Source organism: Astyanax mexicanus, chromosome 18 (assembly GCF_023375975.1).
Source record: "Astyanax mexicanus isolate ESR-SI-001 chromosome 18, AstMex3_surface, whole genome shotgun sequence".
NCBI classification, from domain to species: domain Eukaryota; kingdom Metazoa; phylum Chordata; class Actinopteri; order Characiformes; family Acestrorhamphidae; genus Astyanax; species Astyanax mexicanus.
The window spans coordinates 43,025,758-43,049,860 of record NC_064425.1 but is presented as its reverse complement, the minus strand read 5'-3'; the positions used below and the strand labels follow the sequence as shown (position 1 = coordinate 43,049,860).

The 24,103-nt window shown below is 37.3% G+C and overlaps 1 protein-coding gene across 1 annotated transcript in view; it reads right to left on the bottom strand.

The window, feature by feature from the left end:
• Nucleotides 1–1,092: 1,092 nt before the first annotated feature.
• LOC103046041 (calponin-3) overlaps nt 1,093–24,103 on the bottom strand; it is a 53,245-nt gene continuing 30,234 nt past the window's right edge. Inside the window, exons 2-7 of the mRNA XM_022680195.2 lie at nt 13,853–13,974; nt 10,040–10,106; nt 9,424–9,561; nt 8,494–8,610; nt 4,729–4,875; nt 1,093–3,938 (exon numbers count right to left, since the gene is read on the bottom strand). Of these exons, the coding sequence (XP_022535916.2) occupies nt 3,594–3,938; nt 4,729–4,875; nt 8,494–8,610; nt 9,424–9,561; nt 10,040–10,106; nt 13,853–13,974 (936 nt within the window). The 3' untranslated portion in view covers nt 1,093–3,593. The remainder of the gene's footprint in view (nt 3,939–4,728; nt 4,876–8,493; nt 8,611–9,423; nt 9,562–10,039; nt 10,107–13,852; nt 13,975–24,103) is intronic.

The window sequence follows — 24,103 nt, the reverse complement described above, 5'->3', positions numbered from 1 at the left end:
GTCCTGAGACCCGGAACCGCTGAACCAGGATCAGCCTGCTGTTCTGTGTGTGTGTATGTGTTTATATGTGTGTGTGTGTGGACACACTGAAGCTTTTGGCTTCTCATATAATAAGGCTGCATTCAGAAACACTCCAGGCGATTGGTCCAGAAGCAGGAGCCAATCGTTTCCAGGAAAGCTCATCTCCTCTGAGCAGATCCTTTTTTACATCAAAAAAGACTTCTCTGCAATGACGTCCTCTTCAGAAAATGGACGAAAAAAGTGCTTTAATTTGTATTAAAGAATTGAGTGAATACAGTGTTTAAGAACTCCAGCAGCACTGCTGTATCTGATCCAGCATAACTTATCTGGGGAGCTGTTTGTTAACTTGCAGTTTCTGAGGCTGGTAACTCTGATGAACTTATCCTGTGCAACAGAGGAAACTCTTCATCTTCCTTTACTGGCTCAGCCCTAATGAGTGCCAGTTCCATCATCATAATGTTTTTGATGGTCTTTAAAGTGACTGCACTTGAGGATACTTTCAATGTTCTTGAACGTTTTCTGATTGACTGATCTTTTGACTGAAAATGACTGAAATTTTTGAATCAAGGAATCAGAGTCTGGAGGAAGAGTGGAGAGACACACAGTCCAAACTGCTCGAGGTCTAGTGTGAAGTTTCCACCAATCAGTGATGGTTTGGAGAGTCATGTCTGATATCTGCTGGTGTTGATCCACTGTGTTTTATTATCAAGTCTAAAGTTATGTTTAAGTTTATAGAGATGCGGATTTCATTTTCCAGCAGGACTTTGCACACTGCTCACACTGCTAAAACTTACCAACTGGTCTTATATAATATTCTAATTTTCTGAGACACTGATTTTTATTTTATTTTATTGGCTGTAAACCATAAATCATCAACAATAAAATAAATAAACACTTAAATAGATCACTCTGTGTGTAACACATCTATATTATATGAGTTTCACATTTTGAACTGGATTACTGAAATAAAGTAACTTTTCAATGATATTCAAATTTTTTGAGATGCACTAGTACCACCATTGAAAGTTTGTGATTTATTGTGATTTACCACTGAAGACAACAGAGGAAATATTTGAAATGTAAAAATTTATTCATAAAAAATTACTCAACAGGACTGCAGGTCTCTATTGACAGACAACGGCAATAAATACATGAGGACAAAGCAATGGGCAGGGTTTCTAAAACAGTGGTAATATGGCACAAGCAATAAATGCACATTAAATCTGCACAGATTTTATTTTTTTGTTTGTTTATAAAAGGTTAACAAATTTAAGCCTTTTTTATTTTTATTTAAGGAGTCATCTGCAGGGCTGAGCTTTGTTTCAAAATTTCCTCTTTCCATACTCTCTCATAGCTACAAACATATCTTGACTTCAGTATGAATTCTTATTAAATATTACAGTGGGTGTGGCTTAACCAGAAATGGGAGTAGCAAGAAGTGCAAGAAGGAGTGTACAAGCATGCGTAGATTTAACTACTTGAGTACTGAATTTGGGTATTGTGATACTCTGGAGTACTGAAGTAATTTGTGTGTTGCTATAAAAGTACTGAATTTCCACTGATTAAGCTGTGTAGTCCGAAACCTGGCTTAATCTCTTCTTTTAAAGGAGAAGTCTGGTGTGAAATGGACTTGGGTTGTAGTGAAACATGAAAAAGAGTACAAACGTACGTAAAATAGCTCACCTCCATTTTTCCTCAGCATTCTGAAATACATCGCTTTTAACTGAGGCTCCCAACAGGCTTACAATGCAAGTGATAGGGGCATAGAGTTGCCCATGCTGAAAATTATTATTAGGCACTTTTGAACCAAACTATAATCATCTGTGCTCTTTCAAAGCTTTCAGTGCCTAGTTAGCTTGATGCTAACTGTGTAAAAATAGCAATTTCTTTGCATAAATAACTTTATGCCCCTATTGCTTGAATTGTAAGCCTGTTGGGAGCATCAGCTAAAAGTGCTGTATTTCAGCATGCTAAAGAAAAACAGAGGTGAGCTATTCAACAAAAGTTCCTACTAGTCACCATGGTTCACTACACCTCAGGTCAATTTCAGACCAGGGTTCTCCTTTAAAAGTGTAGAATTTACAGGGTTAAAAACAGGGTTTGTACTTTAAAACTACTCTAAAACAGCAACAGTCTGGTCCTTGGCCTAGCCTGGGAACTACACAACCTTTTGGGAATAGCTGCTCTCACCCCTCCCACCGCTGTGGTCAAGTTCAAGGATTTCAGCACAACAAACAGAGAGAGAGACAGAGAGAGAGAGAGAGAGAAAGAGAGAGAGAGAAAAAAAGGAGAGAGAGTCTAGATAAAGGCTCAATAGATAGTGCTATGGCTATCGGTCATTATGCTCAGCCTTAAAAAAACACACACGTCTTTAAAAATGGTCATTTAAAAAGTACCAAAAAAGATTCTAAAGCCTTAAAATAACAACAATAAGACAGTTCTCTGTGTACCTAAAAAATCCTAAATAAAAAAGAGAAAATACTGATAATCTAAAAGGAATGCTGATTAAAAACGACATTTTACCAACCAATTTTATTTTCAACCATCTGGAATAATGTGGAAACTTTGGAAGTTCCAAAATGACCAATCACAGATCGGTGCAGATGTTATACTGTAACTGTATCATTAATAGTTTCAAGTGTGTATTATGTTGTATGATGTTGCTAGGGTGTTGCTATGGTATTCCTTTTGGTTGCTAGGGCTTTAATTTTGATCCGGGTGGTTGCATATCTGCATCATTGTATTGTATCATACCTAAAAAAGGTTCTAAAGCTTTGAGATAATAATAAGACAGATTTCTGTGTAACTAAAAATAAAACAAAATCCTAAAAAATAATAATAAAATAAAAACATAATTTAATAAGGAATGATTATAACCAACCATTTTTATTGCAACCATCTGGAATAATGTGGAAACATGATTTGGTGACTCTGGTGGTCGTTCCAAAATGACCAATCACAGGTCGGTGCAGATGTTATACTGTAACTGTATCATTAATAGTTTCAAGTGTGTATTATGTTGTATGATGTTGCTAGGGTGTTGCTATGGTATTCCTTTTGGTTGCTAGGGCTTTAATTTTGATCCGGGTGGTTGCATATCTGTATCATTGTATTGTATCATACCTAAAAAAATATTCTAAAGCTTTGAAATAATAATGAGAAAAAAAAAAATCCTAAATAAAAAAAAAAACAAAAACAAAAAAAAAATACTGATAGTCTAAAAAGGAATGATTATTATTATTAAAAAAAAAAAAATTAAGCTCCCTCGATATAAAGAAGAAAAAAAAAACACATGAAGGCCAGCAAGGAAAGTAATCTTGCCCTGTTGAAATAAAAAAAGGACAAAAAAAATAAAAATAATAATAAAAATAAGGACATTCATCTCTTAAAGGAACAGCTTGGCTACAAAAGGCTAATAATACACAGTGAACAGAAGCAGCTGCTGGACTGATCTTTCTGTTGTTAGCTGATCATTGGCTGATCATTCAACTCGATCACTGTTGGCAACATGAGCTCTCGCCTCTCCCAGACTCTCAGAGCTGTTCCTTTAACACTGAGCTCCAGAGGTCTAACTAATAATCGATGCCCTGGTCATAGTGGCCCCGGTACTCCTCCTGGTACTGCGGCTGGTACTCGTGGTGGTACTCCCCCTGGTAGTCGGCCTGGTAGTCGGCGTCGCTGATCTCGGAGTTGGTGCGGGTGCCCTGGCTGCCGTTGGAGTGGGGGGCGGGCTCGGTGGGGGAGGAGCAGTATTTGGGGTCGTAGATCTGTCTGCCCAGGCCGTACACGCTCATGCCCTTCTGAGACGCCGTCTTGTTGGTGCCCATCTGCAGGGAGATGGTGGAGTTGTCCATCGGCTGCTGAGCCACTTTCTGGTCGAAGATGTCCCTCCTGGTGCCGGGGGCAGACATACCAGCCTAAAGGAAAAGAGAAAAGGGTAAAAGGGGAGACAGGTTTATTTATAGAACATCTTTCATATAGATGTTCATTCAAAGTGCTTTACAAATGAGAAAATACAAAGAGAAAAACGTGTAAGAGAATAACAAGGAAAATTGAAAGAATAATAATAAAAAAAGAGGATTAAACATGATTCAAACATGACAAAATATATTTCTCATTTTGCTAAAATCCATTTTTCTTGTTCTTTGTGAAATACAGTAGGTCTTTCTAGTTGTTTATGATGCTGCATATGAGAGTGTTTCTCAGCCTCCCTTGTCTGCAGTAGTTAGTAAAAGAAAATCCTCAGAAATACAAGTTGATCAGAGAGATGTTCAGGTATCTATGAACGTCATATTAGAGACCAGAAGTAGACTGTTTAAAATGAATGTACAAATGACGGAATGAGACCTTGCAGAATACATAATACCGTTACAGAATAAAAGTACCTTAATATTTCAAAAGTCGCGTTTAATTATTTGATTTCTTTGATCAGAGAACAATCTACAAATCATTTGAGATTTACCTAGGTTCATGTAAATACATTGTACTGAATTACTGACAATTTCTGTGTTCTAAATAATTGGATTATAAAATGCACTAAACACACACTCATTCACTTATTCAAAACTATGATTCCACCATTTCAGGTATTTGCTATTGTATTCGATGTGGTTGCAAGGGTGTTGCCACAGTGTTTAGCTGCAAGGGTGATTTTATATTATTCCAGGTCTCAAACGTATCATTTGAGAGAGAGAGAGATGTAGTTACCTGACTCGCTCCCTTGTTTGTACCCATTTGGAGACTAATGGTGGTCTGGTCGTAGGGTTTGTCTGTTTGGGTCTTTGGGTCATATAGGTGTCTTCGGGTGCCGTAGGCCGTCATTCCAGCCTGACTAGCACATTTATTCGTACCCATCTAGAGAAGAGAGAGAAGCAGGGGTTAAAAATATCATCAGTCCTATTGAGTTAAAAAACACTGTTTATGATATCCAAGTAATAAATATTATATGTTGGGAAATACTGTACTGATAATCATAAACAGTACAGATTTTTAATGAATAGTTTGGGTGTAAAGATTGGTGTCAGAAAGGGTCATTTAGTGTTGTGTTGTGTTTAAACCCCACCCACTAGAGGGCAGAGATGTTTTCTATCCAATCAGTTCTTTTATAATAAGCCTAGGAGGCCAGTTAGCATGGCATTGATACTTCCAGTCTGGTTGGTGAGTATATATAAATATATATATATATATATATAAATATATCGGACAGTAGCCTGCGTGTTTACTAGCTAAAACAAGCTACGTTGGACAAACTGCTAGCTGATAGCACCCTGGGCTACTGGAATACTCAGGGTTCCTCAGCATAGCACTGTCGGAAGGCATTAGCCATTAATCACTAGCGCTATTGGTTAGCTACTAATGCTAATGCTCCAACCTTAGTGCTGGAGAAATTTGGAAATCTGAACTTACTTTAAACGTAAACGAAGCACCTAAATAAACTGATCTAAATAAACAGTTTTCAGGAAAGAAATCTGTATAGATTAACATTCAGCGCTCACGAGTTGTTTTTTTAAAGGACTACAATTGTGTTTACGATGCTTAGCTTTACTTTATTTACCTCCCCCTCACCACCACTCAGCGGCAAAACCTGCTGAATCAGAAGGGAAACATGGAGACACCCCTGTTCCTTACTAGTGTCGCTTAAAATGCGCCTTGCATATGAAAATATATACGTTTATTGATAGTAATTCACATTTTAAAACAGGCGACACTACAATAAAGTGACCCATGGTCAAGTGATTTTATCACTTCTTCATTATTGAAATATAAAATGTGTAAAATGCATTGAAATGTGAAAAACAACAGTAAAGAAGCTGCAGTCTTGACTGCTGGCTGTAAATTCCTAAACTAAATGTCAAAACTACTTTAACTCAGTCAGAGAGAAGTGGCTAGAGTAAACCAGATTACAGTGGATGGTATTCAATTTGTAAACATGTTTCAGCAAAAAAACAAGTAGCTGCTCCAGTCTCTGTAATGTATCCTGTGTGAATCACTATAGCTCACAACAGACGTCATGTTGAGAAATTACATTACGCCAATTTCCCAAAGGGAAAACTACTCACACAGTGCTATACACTGTCAGGAACCACACACACAGACACACACACACACACACACACACACACACACACACACACACACAAACACACACAAACACACAAACACACACAAACACACACAAACACACACAAACACAAACACATACACACACACACACACACACACACACACACAAAAACACACACACACACACACAAACACACACACACATACACACACACACACATACACACACACACACACACAAACACACACACAAACACACACACAAACACACACACACACACAAAAACACACACAATTAAATTACAGATTGATGAACAACATAGTAATGTGGCTTTACTGATTTAAAGTCCTTTACACTCACATCTCACAATTACATTACCTCTATTAACATGACTGTATCAGTCTCTGACATGCCACAAGTCAGGGGGGAGGAACTAGTAACATGTCCCATGACTTTTGTCATTGGAAGCTAGGGAACCTTGTAGTGGCCTGTGGAATGTGTTGTAGTAGTGATAGTAGTAGTGATAGTAGTAGTAGTAGTAGTAGTGATTGTATAGTATCAGTAGTTATAGTAGTAGTAATAGTAGTATTAATAATAGTGATAGTAGTAGTAGTGATAGTAGTAGTAATAATAGTGATAGTAGTAGTAGTGATAGTAGTAGTAATAATAGTGATAGTAGTAGTAGTGATAGTAGTAGTAATAATAGTGATAGTAGTAGTAGTGATAGTAGTAGTAATAATAGTGATAGTAGTAGTAGTAATAGTAGTAGTAATAATAGTGATAGTAGTAGTAGTAATAGTAGTAGTAATAATAGTGATAGTAGTAGTAGTGATAGTAGTAGTGATGGTATAGTAGCAGTAGTTATAGTAGTAGTAATAGTAGTATTAATAATAGTGATAGTAGTAGTAGTGATAGTAGTAGTAATAATAGTGATAGTAGTAGTAATAATAGTGATAGTAGTAGTAGTGATAGTAGTAGTAATAATAGTGATAGTAGTAGTAGTAATAGTAGTAGTAATAATAGTGATAGTAGTAGTAGTGATAGTAGTAGTAATAATAGTGATAGTAGTAGTAGTGATAGTAGTAGTAATAATAGTAGTAGTAATAATAGTGATAGTAGTAGTAGTGATAGTAGTAGTAATAATAGTGATAGTAGTAGTAGTAATAGTAGTAGTAATAATAGTGATAGTAGTAGTAGTAATAGTAGTAGTAATAATAGTGATAGTAGTAGTAGTAATAGTAGTAGTAATAATAGTGATAGTAGTAGTAGTGATAGTAGTAGTAATAATAGTGATAGTAGTAGTAGTGATAGTAGTAGTAATAATAGTGATAGTAGTAGTAGTGATAGTAGTAGTAATAATAGTGATAGTAGTAGTAGTAATAGTAGTAGTAATAATAGTGATAGTAGTAGTAGTAATAGTAGTAGTAATAATAGTGATAGTAGTAGTAGTGATAGTAGTAGTAATAATAGTGATAGTAGTAGTAGTAATAGTAGTAGTAATAATAGTGATAGTAGTAGTAGTAGTAATAGTAGTAGTAATAATAGTGATAGTAGTAGTAGTGATAGTAGTAGTAATAATAGTGATAGTAGTAGTAGTAATAATAGTGATAGTAGTAGTAGTGATAGTAGTAGTAATAATAGTGATAGTAGTAGTAGTAATAGTAGTAGTAATAATAGTGATAGTAGTAGTAGTGATAGTAGTAGTAATAATAGTGATAGTAGTAGTAGTGATAGTAGTAGTAATAATAGTGATAGTAGTCGTAGTAATAGTAGTAGTAATAATAGTGATAGTAGTAGTAGTGATAGTAGTAGTAATAATAGTGATAGTAGTCGTAGTAATAGTAGTAGTAATAATAGTGATAGTAGTAGTAGTGATAGTAGTAGTAATAATAGTGATAGTAGTAGTAGTGATAGTAGTAGTAATAATAGTGATAGTAGTAGTAGTGATAGTAGTAGTAATAATAGTGATAGTAGTAGTAGTAATAGTAGTAGTAATAATAGTGATAGTAGTAGTAGTAATAGTAGTAGTAATAATAGTGATAGTAGTAGTAGTAATAGTAGTAGTAATAATAGTGATAGTAGTAGTAGTAATAGTAGTAGTAATAATAGTGATAGTAGTAGTAGTGATAGTAGTAGTGATGGTATAGTAGCAGTAGTTATAGTAGCAGTAACAGTAGTAGTAATAATAGTGATAGTAGTAGTAGTGATAGTAGTAGTAATAATAGTGATAGTAGTAGTAGTGATAGTAGTAGTAATAATAGTGATAGTAGTAGTAGTAATAGTAGTAGTAATAATAGTGATAGTAGTAGTAGTGATAGTAGTAGTTATAGTAGTAGCAGTAGTTATAGTAGTAGTAGGTATAGTAGCCTGTTGTGGATAAAATCTGAAGTTTTGATAAATCTCCTCACCTGTAATCCGATAACACAGTGGCCGGCCTTCATCTTCTCATCGTTGAAGCTGCGCTCTTGCTTATCTGCATATTTCACACCAATATCTATCTTGGTGTCCATACCTTTGGTTTTTGCCTTTTAAACAAAATAGAACAAAACAAAAACACAAAAAGAATATTGTGCAGAATTAGGTGAACCATTCACATAAAGTAGTGATATAGTACTAAAATACAAAACCACAACTGACAAAATGCACGGGTATCAACATTACACTTATACTTTATATATACATCCATCCATCCATTTATGCATCAATGCATCCATCCATGCATCCATCTACCCATCCATTCATCCATCCATTCATGCATCAATGCATCCATCCATCCATACATCAATGCATCCATCTACCCATCCATTGATCCATTCATGCATCAATGCATCCATCCATCCATACATCAATGCATCCATCTACCCATCCATCCATCCATCCATTCATGCATCAATGCATCCATCCATGCATCCATTCATTCATCCATGCATCCATATATTCATGCATCAATGCATCCATCCATCCATCCATCCATGCATCGATGTATTCATGCATCGATCGATCCATCCATCGATCCATCCATCCATCCATCCATCCATCCATTCATGCATCAATTCAGCAGAAAAAAGGCTAATAATAATAATAATAATAATAATAATAATAATAATAATAATAATAATCAGATTTAAATGTTACATAAAAAAAGATATATATATACTTTTAAATATATAGGTTTATATTAGTATCCCAGACAGGGATTGAGTCTAGTTTGTTGTAGTTAAAGACTAGTCTCATTCCCTTTCTGGGAAGCCGTGCCTGTAGTTCTTTACTGGATTTCCTGAAGGAACTGTTAGGACGCGTCACTCTGAGAAGAAGTGTGCGGTATATGAACTCCTCACCATGCTGGCCAGAGCGAGCAGAGTCGTCTGGACCTGAGTCAGGTTTCCACTCTCAAACAGGTCATTGGCTTCAAATATGTCATTAGGCTTCAGGCCATATGCAAGAATGGCTTTGATGAAGTTGCCCAGGTTCTCGAGCTGCATTAAACCACAGAAAAGAGGATTTACCAGCAAGCTTTCAGTACAGCAGAGTTACACACAGAGCTGCTACTGACTGAGAGAGATTAGAGTGGGATGCTGGGGGTTTCAAACATCATAAATCACAGACATGCTTTAATAATTAACATCATATTATATCTCTACACACATGCTAATACATTATTTTAGTCCCCTGTGTAAATTAATAGTGGCTGTAACAGAGTACGAGTACAAGCATGTGTATTCTTGTACTTTCTGAAACCGAAACAGATACCAAAATAGATTTAAGTAATTAAGAGCATTATGTAATAGTGAAAGTAAGTAAGTATTTATTTATGCATAAAAACACTAATATTATAATAAATATAATTAACATTCATACAGAAAGTAGGTAAATCAGAGCTTAATAATGGAATAATCAGGTGATGGAACTGAGCACATCCACTAAAAAAAATAAAAATAAAAATGAAAATCTCACCTTGTGCCAGTTGAGTTTGGAATGGTTGATTTTCTTTATAGAGCCGGGCTGTAGTTTATTGATGAGCCTAAACAAAAAATAAATAAATAAATAAATAAATAAAGTTTTAATTACATAGCACTTACAGTAAACACCATCTCAGATCAACATCTTTACAGAAATGTACTCCCTATTTCCCATGATGACAAAATAAACTTTTTTTGTACAATAACTTTATTAATTTTGATAATACACCGGTATCAACATTACACTTTCCATCCATTCATGCATCCATCCATCCAGTCATGCATCAATGCATCCATCTATCCATCCATCCATCCATCCATCCATCCATCCATCCATGCATGCATCCACCCATCCATCCATCAATACATACATCAATACATCCATCAATACATCCATACATACATCCATACATACATCCATACATACATCCATACATACATCCATACATACATCCATTCATGCATCCATTCATGCATCAATGCATCCATCCATCCATACATCCATTCATGCATCAATGCATCCATCCATCCATACATCCATTCATGCATCAATGCATCCATCCATCCATCCATCCATCCATCCATCTATTCATGCATTAATGCATCCATCCATACATCCATTCATGCATCAATGCATCCATCCATCCATACATCCATTCATGCATCAATGCATCCATCCATACATCCATCCATCCATGCATCAATGCATCCATCTTTCCATCCATCCATGCATCAATGCATCCATCCATCCATCCACCCACCCATTCATTAATCCATCCATCCATCCATCCATGCATCAATTTCATTTCAGATCTCAGATCAACATCTTTACAGAAATTTACTCCCCATTTCCCATGATGACAAAATAATTTTTTTTTTTGTACAATAACTTTATTAATTCTGCTAATACTTGAATTAAATCACACTCACTTTTATATAACAGTTTTATATTACCTCTATTCAGTGCTAGGAAGTATGTACACATAATTGTGCAGTCCTAACCTGATAACTTTAATATGAATTTCCTGAATTCTATTTTCCAATGTAGAGCTGAATGATTGTGAACACAGAGTGAGTAACCATTACAGTCACATTTCTATCTGGATTTGTTTTGGCACACTCCTACTACTGTATCCAGCAGGGTTTCCTCCTAACCACGCTCACCGCTCACTACAGCAGAACTGTTTATACCAGAGACTGTAAAAAAGATGGACGCTGTGTCTCCGTTCCCATTCATTCAATGAAAATGAAGCCAAAATCTTCCTCCATGTTTCCGATCCTGAAACCAGAGTCTGCGCAGTAGAGACCAGAGGAGGGAGAAAGACTGTGGAGAGACAGCCTACTCATTTAAATAACCCCGCCCCTGAGGACTGCCTCGAGGTCACAGGCTGCAGAGCGGAGCTGACGGTCTGTTATTGGTCCCGCCCATAACCAGCCCTTTTACAATAACCACACCTGTTTTGAATAGAGCTGAATAACGTTTTAAAAAACGAATTCTGTGGGGATATAAAAATTTACCAATATAAGCAGACGTTACTCTAGCTGCTGCGTTTAAATAATGGAGGTAAAATTACAGTATATTAGAAAAAAACGTGATTGAAAGTTGTTCTGTTTTGCCATTGAAACCTATGGGGATGGGTGGAGTTACACAGCTTTCTGAAACCGAACAGCAGGGGGCGCCCGACCTGTGGTGGCTTCACTTTTGAGAGACGATGCTCTGTCCAACTATACACAGTCTACGGTTTATACTGTAAAGCTTAATGAAACAGCTATTCATTAGAAGAGTAAATGCTGAAAGTTCAATAGAGCATTGTGGATCAATATTATATACCTGGAAGGACAACTTAAATTAATAATAAAACAAATGTGTTAAATCACAATCTAAATGATACCCAAGAGATCAAATTAATACTGGCATACTCTTGTAAAAATGTGCATCTACATTTTCATTGTTTTTGACTTTGTCCAATTAGAAATCTGGCAGCTCTTCTTTATGTTTAATAAACAAATAGAAATGCTCCATAGTTACTTTTGTAAAATGAATTTTCACTAGGCGTTTGCGAGACAGTGGCGATATGGTACATTGAGGAACCAAACCAGCATGGAAATGTTGTGGCTGAAATCAGCAGAGCACAGTTCAGTGATTTCCCTATTCACACACACAGGATGCAACTTATCAGCTCTGACACACTAAGCACAGCAATTACCTGATAAATCCCACAACTGTGCTGAACACCAGCCAACAGGGTTTAAGCCAGGGAGTAAAATCTGTTCACTTTAACTCCACAGTTGGGAAATCTTAAATATTTTATTTTTAAAACCCACTTTTAAAAGAAATAAAGCATTTGAGTTTACATTGGTCTGTTAAATTATAAAATGTTAATAACATTTTCTCTATTATCATCACATACCCACTCTATACGCTTCCAGTAAATCACTAGTAAAGCTCCCATCACTAAAAGGATAAAGACCAGTGCATACCTCCTCCCATACATACTCTTTTCCAGCTGGTGCCAATCAAATAAGCATGACCAGGCAGCATCACAACACACTCAATGCAAAGCGACGGATCCCCAGCTATGATACATCAGCTAACAGATGCCTGTGCTGACCAGCATCATACTTGGGAGTGATGAGTTGAGAAAGCGCCATCTACCCACCCAGAGAGGGCATGGTCAACTGTGCTCTCTCGGACTCCGGCTGCTGATGGCAAGTAGTGCGACAATGATTTGTCGATAAAATCGACAATGTCGACAATTTAAATTTGTGGACTACCAATTTAATTGTATGTCGAGCTTAAAGGAATAGGTAGGATAGTTGAGCAGATTGCACAATTTGTTTCTTGGAAATGCATGTATTCCAGTTGTTGCTGAAAATATCTAATTACTGTCTATATTAAAATGCAAAGAAAAAGGCGATTTATCTGCGGGGGCAAGAAATGCCCCATATCATCCATTCTAAAAAGCCTGTTGGGCAACATGCACAAAACACTGGATCTCAGAAAGCTGCGGGAAAGCGGAGGTGGGCTAATTTAACAAAAGGTAAAGTACTTTTCTTTTTAAATATAATTTTATTTCTAATTTTTCCCCATTTTCACCCCAATTTAGCACAGCCAATTACCCACTCACTAGGACTCCCCCTATCACTAGTAATGCCCCAACACACCAGGTGTATGCAGCATTGCCGAGTAGCATCACAGCGCTAACGCTCGGAGGAAAGCGCAGCGACTCGGTTCTGATACATCAGCTCACAGATGCCAATTTCTGCGGACATCACCCTAGTAGTGATGTTGAGAGAGAGCGCCATCTACCCACCCGGAGGGTACATGGTACTCACACCCCCTAAGTACTTTTTTTTTTTTATCATGTTTTAATACACTAAAAGTACATTTTACACCAGAGTTCTCCTTGAACACAGTGACTGTAATACAGTTAATGTTGGCAAAAAAAGGAATAATATGGTCGCAGAAAGTGTTCAACCCTACAGCCTCCTCAACTCCAACTCTCTGGATCTGCTTTCCAAACCACATGTTAATGTCCAAATAATGACAAATAGAAACAGACCTTCCTGCAGGACATCAGTGTTGATTTAGGATTAAACTGAGTATTTGTTCTTGGTGTTACTCTTGGCTTAAGTTCCTCATCAGTCTTTTTCACAGAACTCAAACTGTAGTTACACAAGGGAGGGTCTCTAATAAAGAGCAGGTTCATCAGAAGACGAGTTCAGGATTATACTAAATTACACAAACTGCCCTGACTCAGACCGAACACACACACTCATACACACTCACACTCACTAATACACTCACTCGCAGAGGATGACTCCGTCCTTCAGCCCCATCTGGAAGTTCTCTCCGATCGGCATGCCGGTCACCTCCTCGATCCAGTAGCGTAGCTCCTCCTCCTTCTGAGTGTCATACTTCTGAGCAATCTGAGTAAACACAAGCGTAATCAGAGGGTCAGGATTTTTTTTTTATTAGACAATTAAAGTGATAAAAAATAAACACAAAAAGTAAGTAAATAAAGTAAATAATTAAAGAATGATAGATAAATAATGATCAAATAAAAAAATAAATAAAAACAGCCCATTCAAACCACAAAAAAGTTAGGCACATTTCCCATGATCACTCTCGAAAGCCAAAAAGTAAAAGTGTTTTTTTTTTTTTTTTTTTACTGTTTTTTTTAAAGATGTTAGAGGATCTCAGAGACCCGTTAGTCATCAGGGGAACTTGGCAGTTCACTAATGTATTCTGGTGCATCGCTGTGTAAAGCCTTATAAGTAAGTAACATAAGGAACTAACACCTTAAAATCAATCCTAAAAGAGAACAGTAGTTTTTTATTTTATTTTATTTATAAAAGTGGACTATAGGCGCACTGGATTATAAGGCACACAATCAATAAACATCTATTTTCTGGTCAATTTTTTCATATATAAGGTGCACCAGATTATAAAGCGCTTTAAGCAACACTAGTAAGGATGCCTACAACAAAGTGAGCAAGTGTCGCCATATTTCCCTTCTAATGGGGAAAATAGGGGAAGCAGCTAAGTAAACAAAACTGTAATTCTTAAAACAAAACAAAAAAAAAACATTTTCTTTCAAAGTAAAACGAGTGCCGAATGTTAATCTACACAGATTTCTCTCCTGAAAACTGTTTATTTGGGTGACTAATGCACAATTAGGTTTCAGTAAAGTTCCTCCAGCACTAAGTCTGGGTGCAGCAGCATTAGCATTAGCCGCTAACCTCAGCGCTAACCCAGAACGCTATCAGCTAGCGATTCGTCCTACGTATCTTGTTTTAACACGGTAAACACGCGGCCTACACTTCAATATACTCACAATCTCTGAATGGCAAAAGAGCTAGTGCTGCAGTTAGCGGTTGATGCTAATGCTAATGATGTTGCTCCCAGCCTTAGTGCTGGAGAAACTTCACTAAAAACTCACCCTTATAACTCTGTACTTCAGTGGAGTGGCTTTACTGCTCCTTAACACCTGACTGGTAGAATTTATATATAAATGCACAGCGCATTATAAGGCAGACTGTCGGTTTTTGAGAAAATATAAGCAATTTAAGTGCATTTTCGTGGAGATAAATACTAAAATGTACCCTGATTTTATCAGGGAAGGTAGAGATATCAGTTGTATTGTGATATTAATGCCCATCCATGTACATTTTGATGGATTTATATTAATTAAACTGGTTAATTTAAACCAGTTTGCCCAATTTTGTCAGAAACATGACATTTTTCCAGCAGCTGTATAACTCTACAGCAACTGACCAGCCCTGAACAGGCCACAGCTCCCAGTTCTGAGCCCTCCCAGTTCCCAGTCTATGAATTCCCACTCTGACACTGGTTTACAGTCATGCCCTGAGGTCAATCTGGGAAAGCGTCCCCCCTCCCTCTTTATCCCAGCCTTGTTTTCTCAGGATCAGTGCCAACTTCAGCACGGCGTACAGGAAATTACACAGAGGGTTTGCCCCATGCCTGAACCCTGCCTTCAGGCCCAGCTTCAGACGCCCTTCAGACGCAGAGCTCCACAACCAGATCCAGACCTGAGCAGAGAAAACACTCATCTGAGCTTCAGCAGCACCCAGACAACACTGTTATTATGAAGCCGGTCAGGGTGCGAATTATATATACACCACACAATAACCTTCATAGATAATATATTATACAGCAAAATCCACAGTTAATCCTGCAAAAACACACACACAATGCTACTGGCTGCTATCTTTCATTAGCTTTCTCACCATTACGTTTTAATTCATCATCCACATATTTTCACACTAGGAATACGATATTAAATGTTAAGGGGAGATGTATGAATGAATCAGTAAAAAGACAAAGTAAATTGATTACCAAAAGTGTATTTTTTGTTTTCAGATTGACATTGACATTGTGCATCCGTACATGCAAGCGATCATAATGTTATGGCTGATCAATAACGATTTCCGCTTTTAGACTCTTTGGCCCCTTTTTTTGCACTAGAAATGCACTCCCTCTCCGCTTTTAGACTCTTTGGCCTGTTTTTCTGCGCTACAACTGAACATTCTCTCCGCTTTTAGACTGTTTGGCGCTAGAAATGCGCACCCTCTCCACTTTTAGACTCTTTGGTCCGTTTTTTGCGCTAGAAATGCGCACTCTCTCCACTTTTAGACTCTTTGGTCCGTTTTTTGCGCTAGAAATGCGCACTCTCTCCACTTTTAGACTCTTTTGCCCCGTTCTTTGCGCTAGAATGCGCACTCTCTCCGCTTTTAGACTCTTTGGCCCGTTTCTGACACCTAGCGTTCAAACTTTGAATCTCACATTATAAAAACCTGCTTAACAGCGGGACAACTTTCATTCTATTTCTAAAATACCTCGCGGGCCGCTCCAAAAAAGTAAACGGGCCGCAAATGGCCCGCGGGCCGTAGTTTGGACACTCCTGCTCTAGGCACTGATGCTGCATTGTTTTTGTAGTATTTAACATTGTATGTAAGAAGTGTATTTACATTTTTATAGTTTTTACCCCTTTTGGGGGGGGGGGGGGGGGGGGGGTTTGAAGTCTTTTTTTTCCCCCCTAATACCCCCCGTAATGTGCACCCTGAAGCCGGTTCACACAGCTAGTCTTTAATGGCATGCAGTCGACCACAATCACTGTAATAAAGCAGCAGAAGTGCAGCAGAGCGCGCCGGGCTGAATCAGCACGGACACCTTTTGTTGCTGCACTTCCCCTCGTGAACCGCAAAACACACCTACAGACCTTCAGCGGCCCCTGAAACAAGTCTGAACACGCAACACACACAACTACACAACTGTAAAGCTGCTGGGTAAGCTGGGTCTAAAGCACAAAACACAAACAGTGACTCTCGTTCCCGCAAAAACACACAGTTCACGACCTCGAGCTGCTCATAATAAAACACATCTCAGCAGATCCGTCTTTACCGGACTGAGGGAGGAAATCCCCTGAGCTGCATTAACAAGCTAATGTTACAAATAACAGCAGACAGTCATGTGACTCCAGAGCTACCTCACTGTAAGAGCGTTAAAAAAAAGGACAATAACTACACGCCAGAACCGTGAAAGAGAGTCTGTGTCACAAGAATCTCATTAAATAATACTTAAAGACAGCAACAGGCTACTCTTACCATTCATTTCAGCATTTAATTCAATGCTAGATGAAGAAAAACAGCATATCTTCCTGAAAATTCTGTATTTTTTTATGAAATTGTCACTTTGTTTAGCTGTCAAATAAATTACGCAGCCTTAATATTAAAAATTTAGTTTTTTTCCCCTTTAAAAAAAGCAAGGCATTACAAGACTGCAGTTAGATATTTATTGTACAATAAACAGTTTAAAATCCCAGCAGACCAAACATTCACCTCAGAAGTACAGTTCTAATCATGAATTTACTTCAGTAGCGTAAGTTTAGGACAATTTACCTAAGCAGTGCCATTCTAACCATAAATTTACCTCAGCAGTGCGATTATTAACATACATTTACCTCAGTAGTGCCGTTCAAATCATAAATTTACCTCAGTAGTGCCATTTTAAACACGTATTTACCTCAGTAGAGCCGTTCTAAATCAAATTTCTCTTAGTAGTGCCATTTTAAATCAGATTACTCAAAAAAAACGCTCCTTCTAAACATGCATTTACCTCAGTAGTGCCATTCTAGAGATATGTTTCCCTCAGTAGTGCCATTCTAAACATATATTTACCTCAATAATGCCATACTAAATCATAAATTTACTTCAGTAGTGATATTTTAAACATGCATTTACCTAAGTAGTGTCTCTCTAAACATATATTTACCTCAGTAGTGTCGTTCTAAACATTTGTTTACCTCACTTGTGTCATTCCAATCATAAATTTACCTCAGTAGTGCCATTCTAAACATTTGTTTACCTCACTTGTGTCATTCCAATCATAAATTTACCTCAGTAGTGTCATTCTAACCATACATTTACCTCAATAGTGCCATTCTAAACATGCATTTACCTCAGTAGTGTCATTCTAAACATGCATTTACCTCAGTAGTGCCATTCTAAACATGCATTTACCTCAGTACCGCAATTTTAAGCAAATTTACCACAGAAGAGCAATTATAAACCATGAAAAAAGATGCTAAACACTTTATTTGGAGCAAATAAAGAAGAATCTGATGTTGCCGGCTTCCTCCCTCACTCTCTGCATTGTGTACAGCAGCACTCTGGCACACAGTGGAGAAATATGACATAGAATCATTTATTCTCAACAATTAACCAAACAAATTAGTAAAAAAACAAAGTAAATTGATCACCAATAGTGTATTTTTTGTTTTCAGATGGATATTTTCAGTGCATCCGTACATGCAAGCGATCATAATGTTATGGCTGATCCATAAAGATATAGATAATTCCTCCCTATTACTTCCAGAACACACAATATAAACCACTGTTCAGGTTTGGTGATCTACACTAAGACCTGCTCTGTTGTAAGTGCTTCAGTTTCAGCTGTGTTTTTTAGCATGAGCACAACAGGAAGTAGCACTTCAACAGAACCCACTGCCTGAGCAAAGCCAGAAGTTTCAGCCCAACACCACCAGTAAACACCACAAGGCACTCACAGTGTACTCCCCAGCACCTCCCCAACACCTCCCCAACACCTCCCCAACACCTCCCGAGTGTGACTAAAGAGTGATTGTTAAAGGCTACGTGTGAAAAAGTAAGTGTGTGTGTGTGTGTGTGTGTGTGTTTGAGTTTTTGTGGCTTAATATCACCCCAATTAAGCCCGTGCAGATCAGTTATTAAACCAGAACTCCAGTGTTAAATAGACTTTGGGTGTAGTGAAACTGAAAGTGCACATTATTTATTACATTTCACTTATTTATTAAATAAGTAAAATGAAATCATGGTTAGTTAACTGAAAAACATGAATGATGAGATAGAATAGAGTAACAGGTTGCAAAATAAATTCTGTGGAAATGCATGATACAAAATAACTTAATAATAGTCATGCATTTCATGCATCTCAAGGTGTGTATAAATGTCTTTACTTAATAAATCTCCTGTACTTAACTTATTCTTTTACTGCACTACCTCATATCTACGACTCATTACGTCCACAGTTTGTATAGTTTTTGTATTGATATATTTATGTATATATTTTTAAGTCTCAGTTCCATCCATCCATCCATCCATCCATCCATCTACGCTCAAAGTTCTCAGTGCCTCTGTTTTTTTTAAATGCCAGGACTCTCAGAATTCTACCAATAAAGTGTGAAGCTACTTTGACCTAGTTAATGGTATTAAAATAGAGATTTCTTTGTATGGGTAACTTTATGCCCCTATCGCTAGCATTGTGTAAGCCTGTTGGGAGCATCGAATAAAAGTGCTGTATTTTGAAATGCTGGGGGTGAATAAAGGTGGGCTATTCGACAAAAGTTTGTACTCGTTATAATGCTTCACTACAACCCAAGTCCATTTCACACCAGACTTCTCCTTTAAGCTCAACTTATACAGGCATGGGTGACCCCAAACTGTCCCCAAAAATGTATTATTATAAGATCAATTGGTACTTTTGGCAGTGTGGGCAGTGTGCCAAGTCCTGCTGGAAAATGAAAGCCGCATCATTGTTTTTACAATTCTACAATTTCAGACAATATTATGAAGATTTGGATTTCATTTTCCAGCAGGACTAAAATTACTTTTCACTGATATTTGAATTTTTTGAGATGCACTAGCATACATTAGGGCTGGGAATTACAGAGCATTTATAATAATATTATCTTGATATATTGCCAATGCTAATAACAATAATAATAATAACGAGTTGTCCCCCTGTCACAGGGGGACGTAGGGCCCTCGCACAACAGCGCAAATCGTACCGGGCCAAACCGAGAAACCGGTGAAAGTAATTTTGAGGTCTTATTAAGTGTGGTAATTTTCAAGAGTTTTCTATCCTGCCAAAAATGTGAAATACCCATTTAAAATACAGGTGGTGCTATAGAGCTGTTAAAACACATATACTTGAAATTATAATTCTAGATCAAACAACAGCCTCAGAGAAGCAGGCCGGTCAAAGTTTGTGAGCTTTTCTCTCTTATAACGTCCTCAAAACTCCTAGCATTACCTAGGTGTCAACCTCCAGTTTTGATGTGGCATCTCAAACATTCAACCATCCGCCATTCCCTTCTCGTTTGAGATATCGACTATTTCTTCACAATTTATCATCAGATATGTTCAATGTTTAAATTTACCAAATACCAAGAGAATTCAACAAAATTTCTAGGAGTAGTTTGACAACATACGCAAAAAATGTATGCAAAATTCAGATATTTCAAAATGGCCGACTTCCTGTTGGGCGGAGTCTGTCCTACCAATACTGAAAACGTGTCTAATGATGTCTCTTGTGTTTTTGCCAAGTTTCATGAATTTTTAATCATCTGTGTTCTGACTGTGTCATGGTTTCACTTTGGTTTAGTGTTGCGTCTCTATTCAATCAATTGCTCGCCATTACGTCACCGTTTTAGCGATCAACTATTCCTTTGGCAATTTTCATCAACTGTGTCTGATGTTCATTCTCAGCTAATTTAGAGGTAATCTGACAAAGACTTTAGGAGCAGTTTAAATGAGTTTGTGAAAAAAAGTGTAAAAAAATTACAAAATCCAATATGGCCGACTTCCTGTTGGGCGGAGCTAATACAAACCAATTGCAAATATGTGCAGAGTCATAGTATCTACGCTCCTACCAAAATTTGAGAAGATTAGACAAATTGTGACACATCCACAGCTAATTTATTAAACGAATGAATTAGGGGGCGCTATAGAGTCCGCTAGCTACACATGAAAAAATTATCACAATATTTGTAAAGTGTTTTTAGATCTTATGGAATCTGACAATTTTCAAGAGTTTTTGAGCATTTCCGTAATGTCAAATATGCATTGAAACCTAGGTGGCGCTATAGAGCCAATGAAATATGTATATATGAAATTTAAATTTTTAATCAAAGGACCGCTTAAATCAAGCAGGCCTGTAAAGTTTCGAGAGTTTTCAACCTGTTTAACCTCCTCAAACACCTACCAACACCAGAATGTATTTACTTCCTATTTTAATGGGGTATCTCAAGCAATTCAACTGTCCGCCATTTCGTCCTCGTTTAAGATATCGACTATTCCTTCGCAATTTATCATCACGGATGGTAGTAGTTTATTGCTGACAAATATCAAGAGTATTCAACAAATTCCCTAGGAGGAGTTCAACAAAGTATGCAAAAAATGTGTGTAAAATGCACGTTTTTCAAAATGGCCGACTTCCTGTTGGGCGGAGTCAATGATACCCATGGTGACAATGTGTGTAATGATGTCTTTTATGTTTCTGTAAAGTTTCATGATTTTTCAAACACCTGTGTTCTGACCATGCTAATGTTTCTATTTGGGCTAATGTTGCGTCTCCATTAAATCTATTGCCCGCCATTATGTCATCGTTTGAGCTATCGACTATTCCTTCGCAATTTAGCACCAAGTATGTCTGGAGACTATCCAAACCCAATTTTGAGGTAATCTGACAAAAACTCTAGGAGGAGTTCGAATGAGTATGTGAAAAATGTGTAAAAATTTCACAAATTCCAAAATGGCCGACTTCCTGTTGGGCGGAGCTAAAGCAAGCCAGTTGGTAAAATGTGCGGAATCATATTATCTATGTTTCTACCAAATATCAAGAATATTGGAGAATTTTTGAGAAGGCCACGGCTAATGAATTAGCCGAACCAAATAGGGGGCGCTGTAGAGTCATCTAGCTACACACGACAAAAATGACAATATATATCTAAATCACTTCGAGGCCTTATTGAATCTGCCAATTATCAAGAGGCTGAGCGCTTTCCAAAAATGTCATATGAAATAGGTGGCGCTAGAGAGCTGATGAAACACGAATATACAAAATTTTAATTTAAGGTCAAAGTATGGCCAAAGCCAAATAGGTCTGTAAAATTTTAGGAGTTTTCAAACATCTTAACCCCTCCAAAACCCAGCGGGAAACTTTTTTTTTTGCGAATTCCTGTCAAAATGGCCGACTTCCTGTTGGGCGGAGTCAAATAAAACCAAGTGATCCTTGTTCTTTATGAGGAGGTTAATGAGCGTACCAAAATTGGTGCACATTGGACAAACTTCATCCCGGCCACTGCCGACGTTTGGGGGCGCTATAGAGCTCCTGAACCACGCCAAAGTCCAGCCTCTATGGAACTTTAAAATTTTCGCCGAGCTTGAGGTCTGTGCCAAAATGCGTGAGTTTTCGAGTATCGGAAATGCCTCAAAAATGGGCGAAAGTGTCCGGAATAATAATAATAACGAGTTGTCCCCCTGTCACAGGGGGACGTAGGGCCCTCGCACAACAGCGCAAATTGTACCGGGCCAAACCGAGAAACCGGTAAAAGTAATTTTGAGGTCTTATTGAGTGTGCCAATTTTCAAGAGTTTTCTATCCTGTTAAACATGTGAAATATCCATTTAAAATACAGGTGGCGCTATGGCGCTGTTAAAATACATGTATTTGAAATTCTAATTCTACATCAAACAACAGCCTTAGATAAGCAGGCTGGTCAAATTTTGTGAGTTTTTCTCCGTTATAACCTCCTCAAAACACCTGGCATTACCTAGGTTTTCACCTCCTGTTTTGATGTGGGATCTCAAAAATTCAACCATCTGCCATTTCGTCCTCGTTTGAGATATCGACTATTCCTTCACAATTTATCATCAGATATGTTCAATGTTTATTTTTACCAAATACCAAGAGAATTCATCAAATTTGCTAGGAGTAGTTTGACAATGTACACAAAAAATGTGTGTAAAATGCAGATATTTCAAAATGGCCGACTTCCTGTTGGGCGGAGTCAGTCCTACCAATGCTGAAAATGTGTGTAATGATGTCTTTTGTGTTTTTGCCAAGTTTCATGAATTTTCAATAATCTGTTTTCTGACCATGTCATGGTTTCACTTTGGTTTAGTGTTGCGTCTCTAGTGACTCAATTTCTCGCCATTGGGTCACCGTTTTACCTATCAACTAATCCTTTGGCAATTATGATCAAATATGTCTGTTGTTCATTTACAGCGAAATAAGAGGTAATCTGACAAAGACTTTAGGAGCAGTTTAAATTAGTTTGTGAAAAATTTGTAAAAATATTACAAATTCCAATATGGCCGACTTCCTGTTGGGCGGAGCTAATACAAGCCAATTGCAAATATGTGCAGGGTCATACTATCTACGATCCTAACAAAATTTGAGAAGATTACACAAATTGTGACACATCCACAGCTAATTTATTAAACAAACAAATTAGGGGGCGCTGTAGAGTCTGCTAGCTATACATGAAAAAATTGTCAAAATATTTGTAAAGTGTATTTAGGTCTTATGCAATCTGTCAATTTTCAAGAGGTTTTGAGCATTCCCGTAATGTCAAATATGCATTGAAACCTAGGTGGCGCTATAGAGCCAATGAAATACGTATACAAGAAATTTTAATTTCAGATGAAAGTACTGCTTAATTCAAGCAGGCCTGTAAATTTTCAAGAGTTTTCAACCTTTTTAACCTCCTCAAACACCTACTAACACCAGAATGTATTCACTTCCTGTTTTAATGGGGCATCTCAAGCAGTTCAACTGTCCGCCATTTCGTCCTCGTTTAAGATATCGACTATTCCTTCGCAATTTATCATCAGGTGTGTTAGTAGTTTATTACTGACAAATATCAAGAGTATTCAACAAATTCCCTAGGAGGAGTTCGACAAAGTATGCAAAAAATGTGTGTAAAATGCACATATTTCAAAATGGCCGACTTCCTGTTGGGCGGAGTCAATCATTCCAATACTAAAAACGTGTCTTATGATGTCTCTTGTGTTTTTACCAAGTTTCATGATTTTTCAATAATCTGTTTTATGACTGTGTCATGGTTTCACTTTGGTCTAGTGTTGCGTCTCCATTAAATTAATTGTCCGCCATTACGTCATCGTTTCAGCTATCGACTATTCCTTCGCAATTTATCACCATGTATGTCTGGAGCGTATCCATACCAAATTTAGAGGTAATATGACAAAGACTCTAG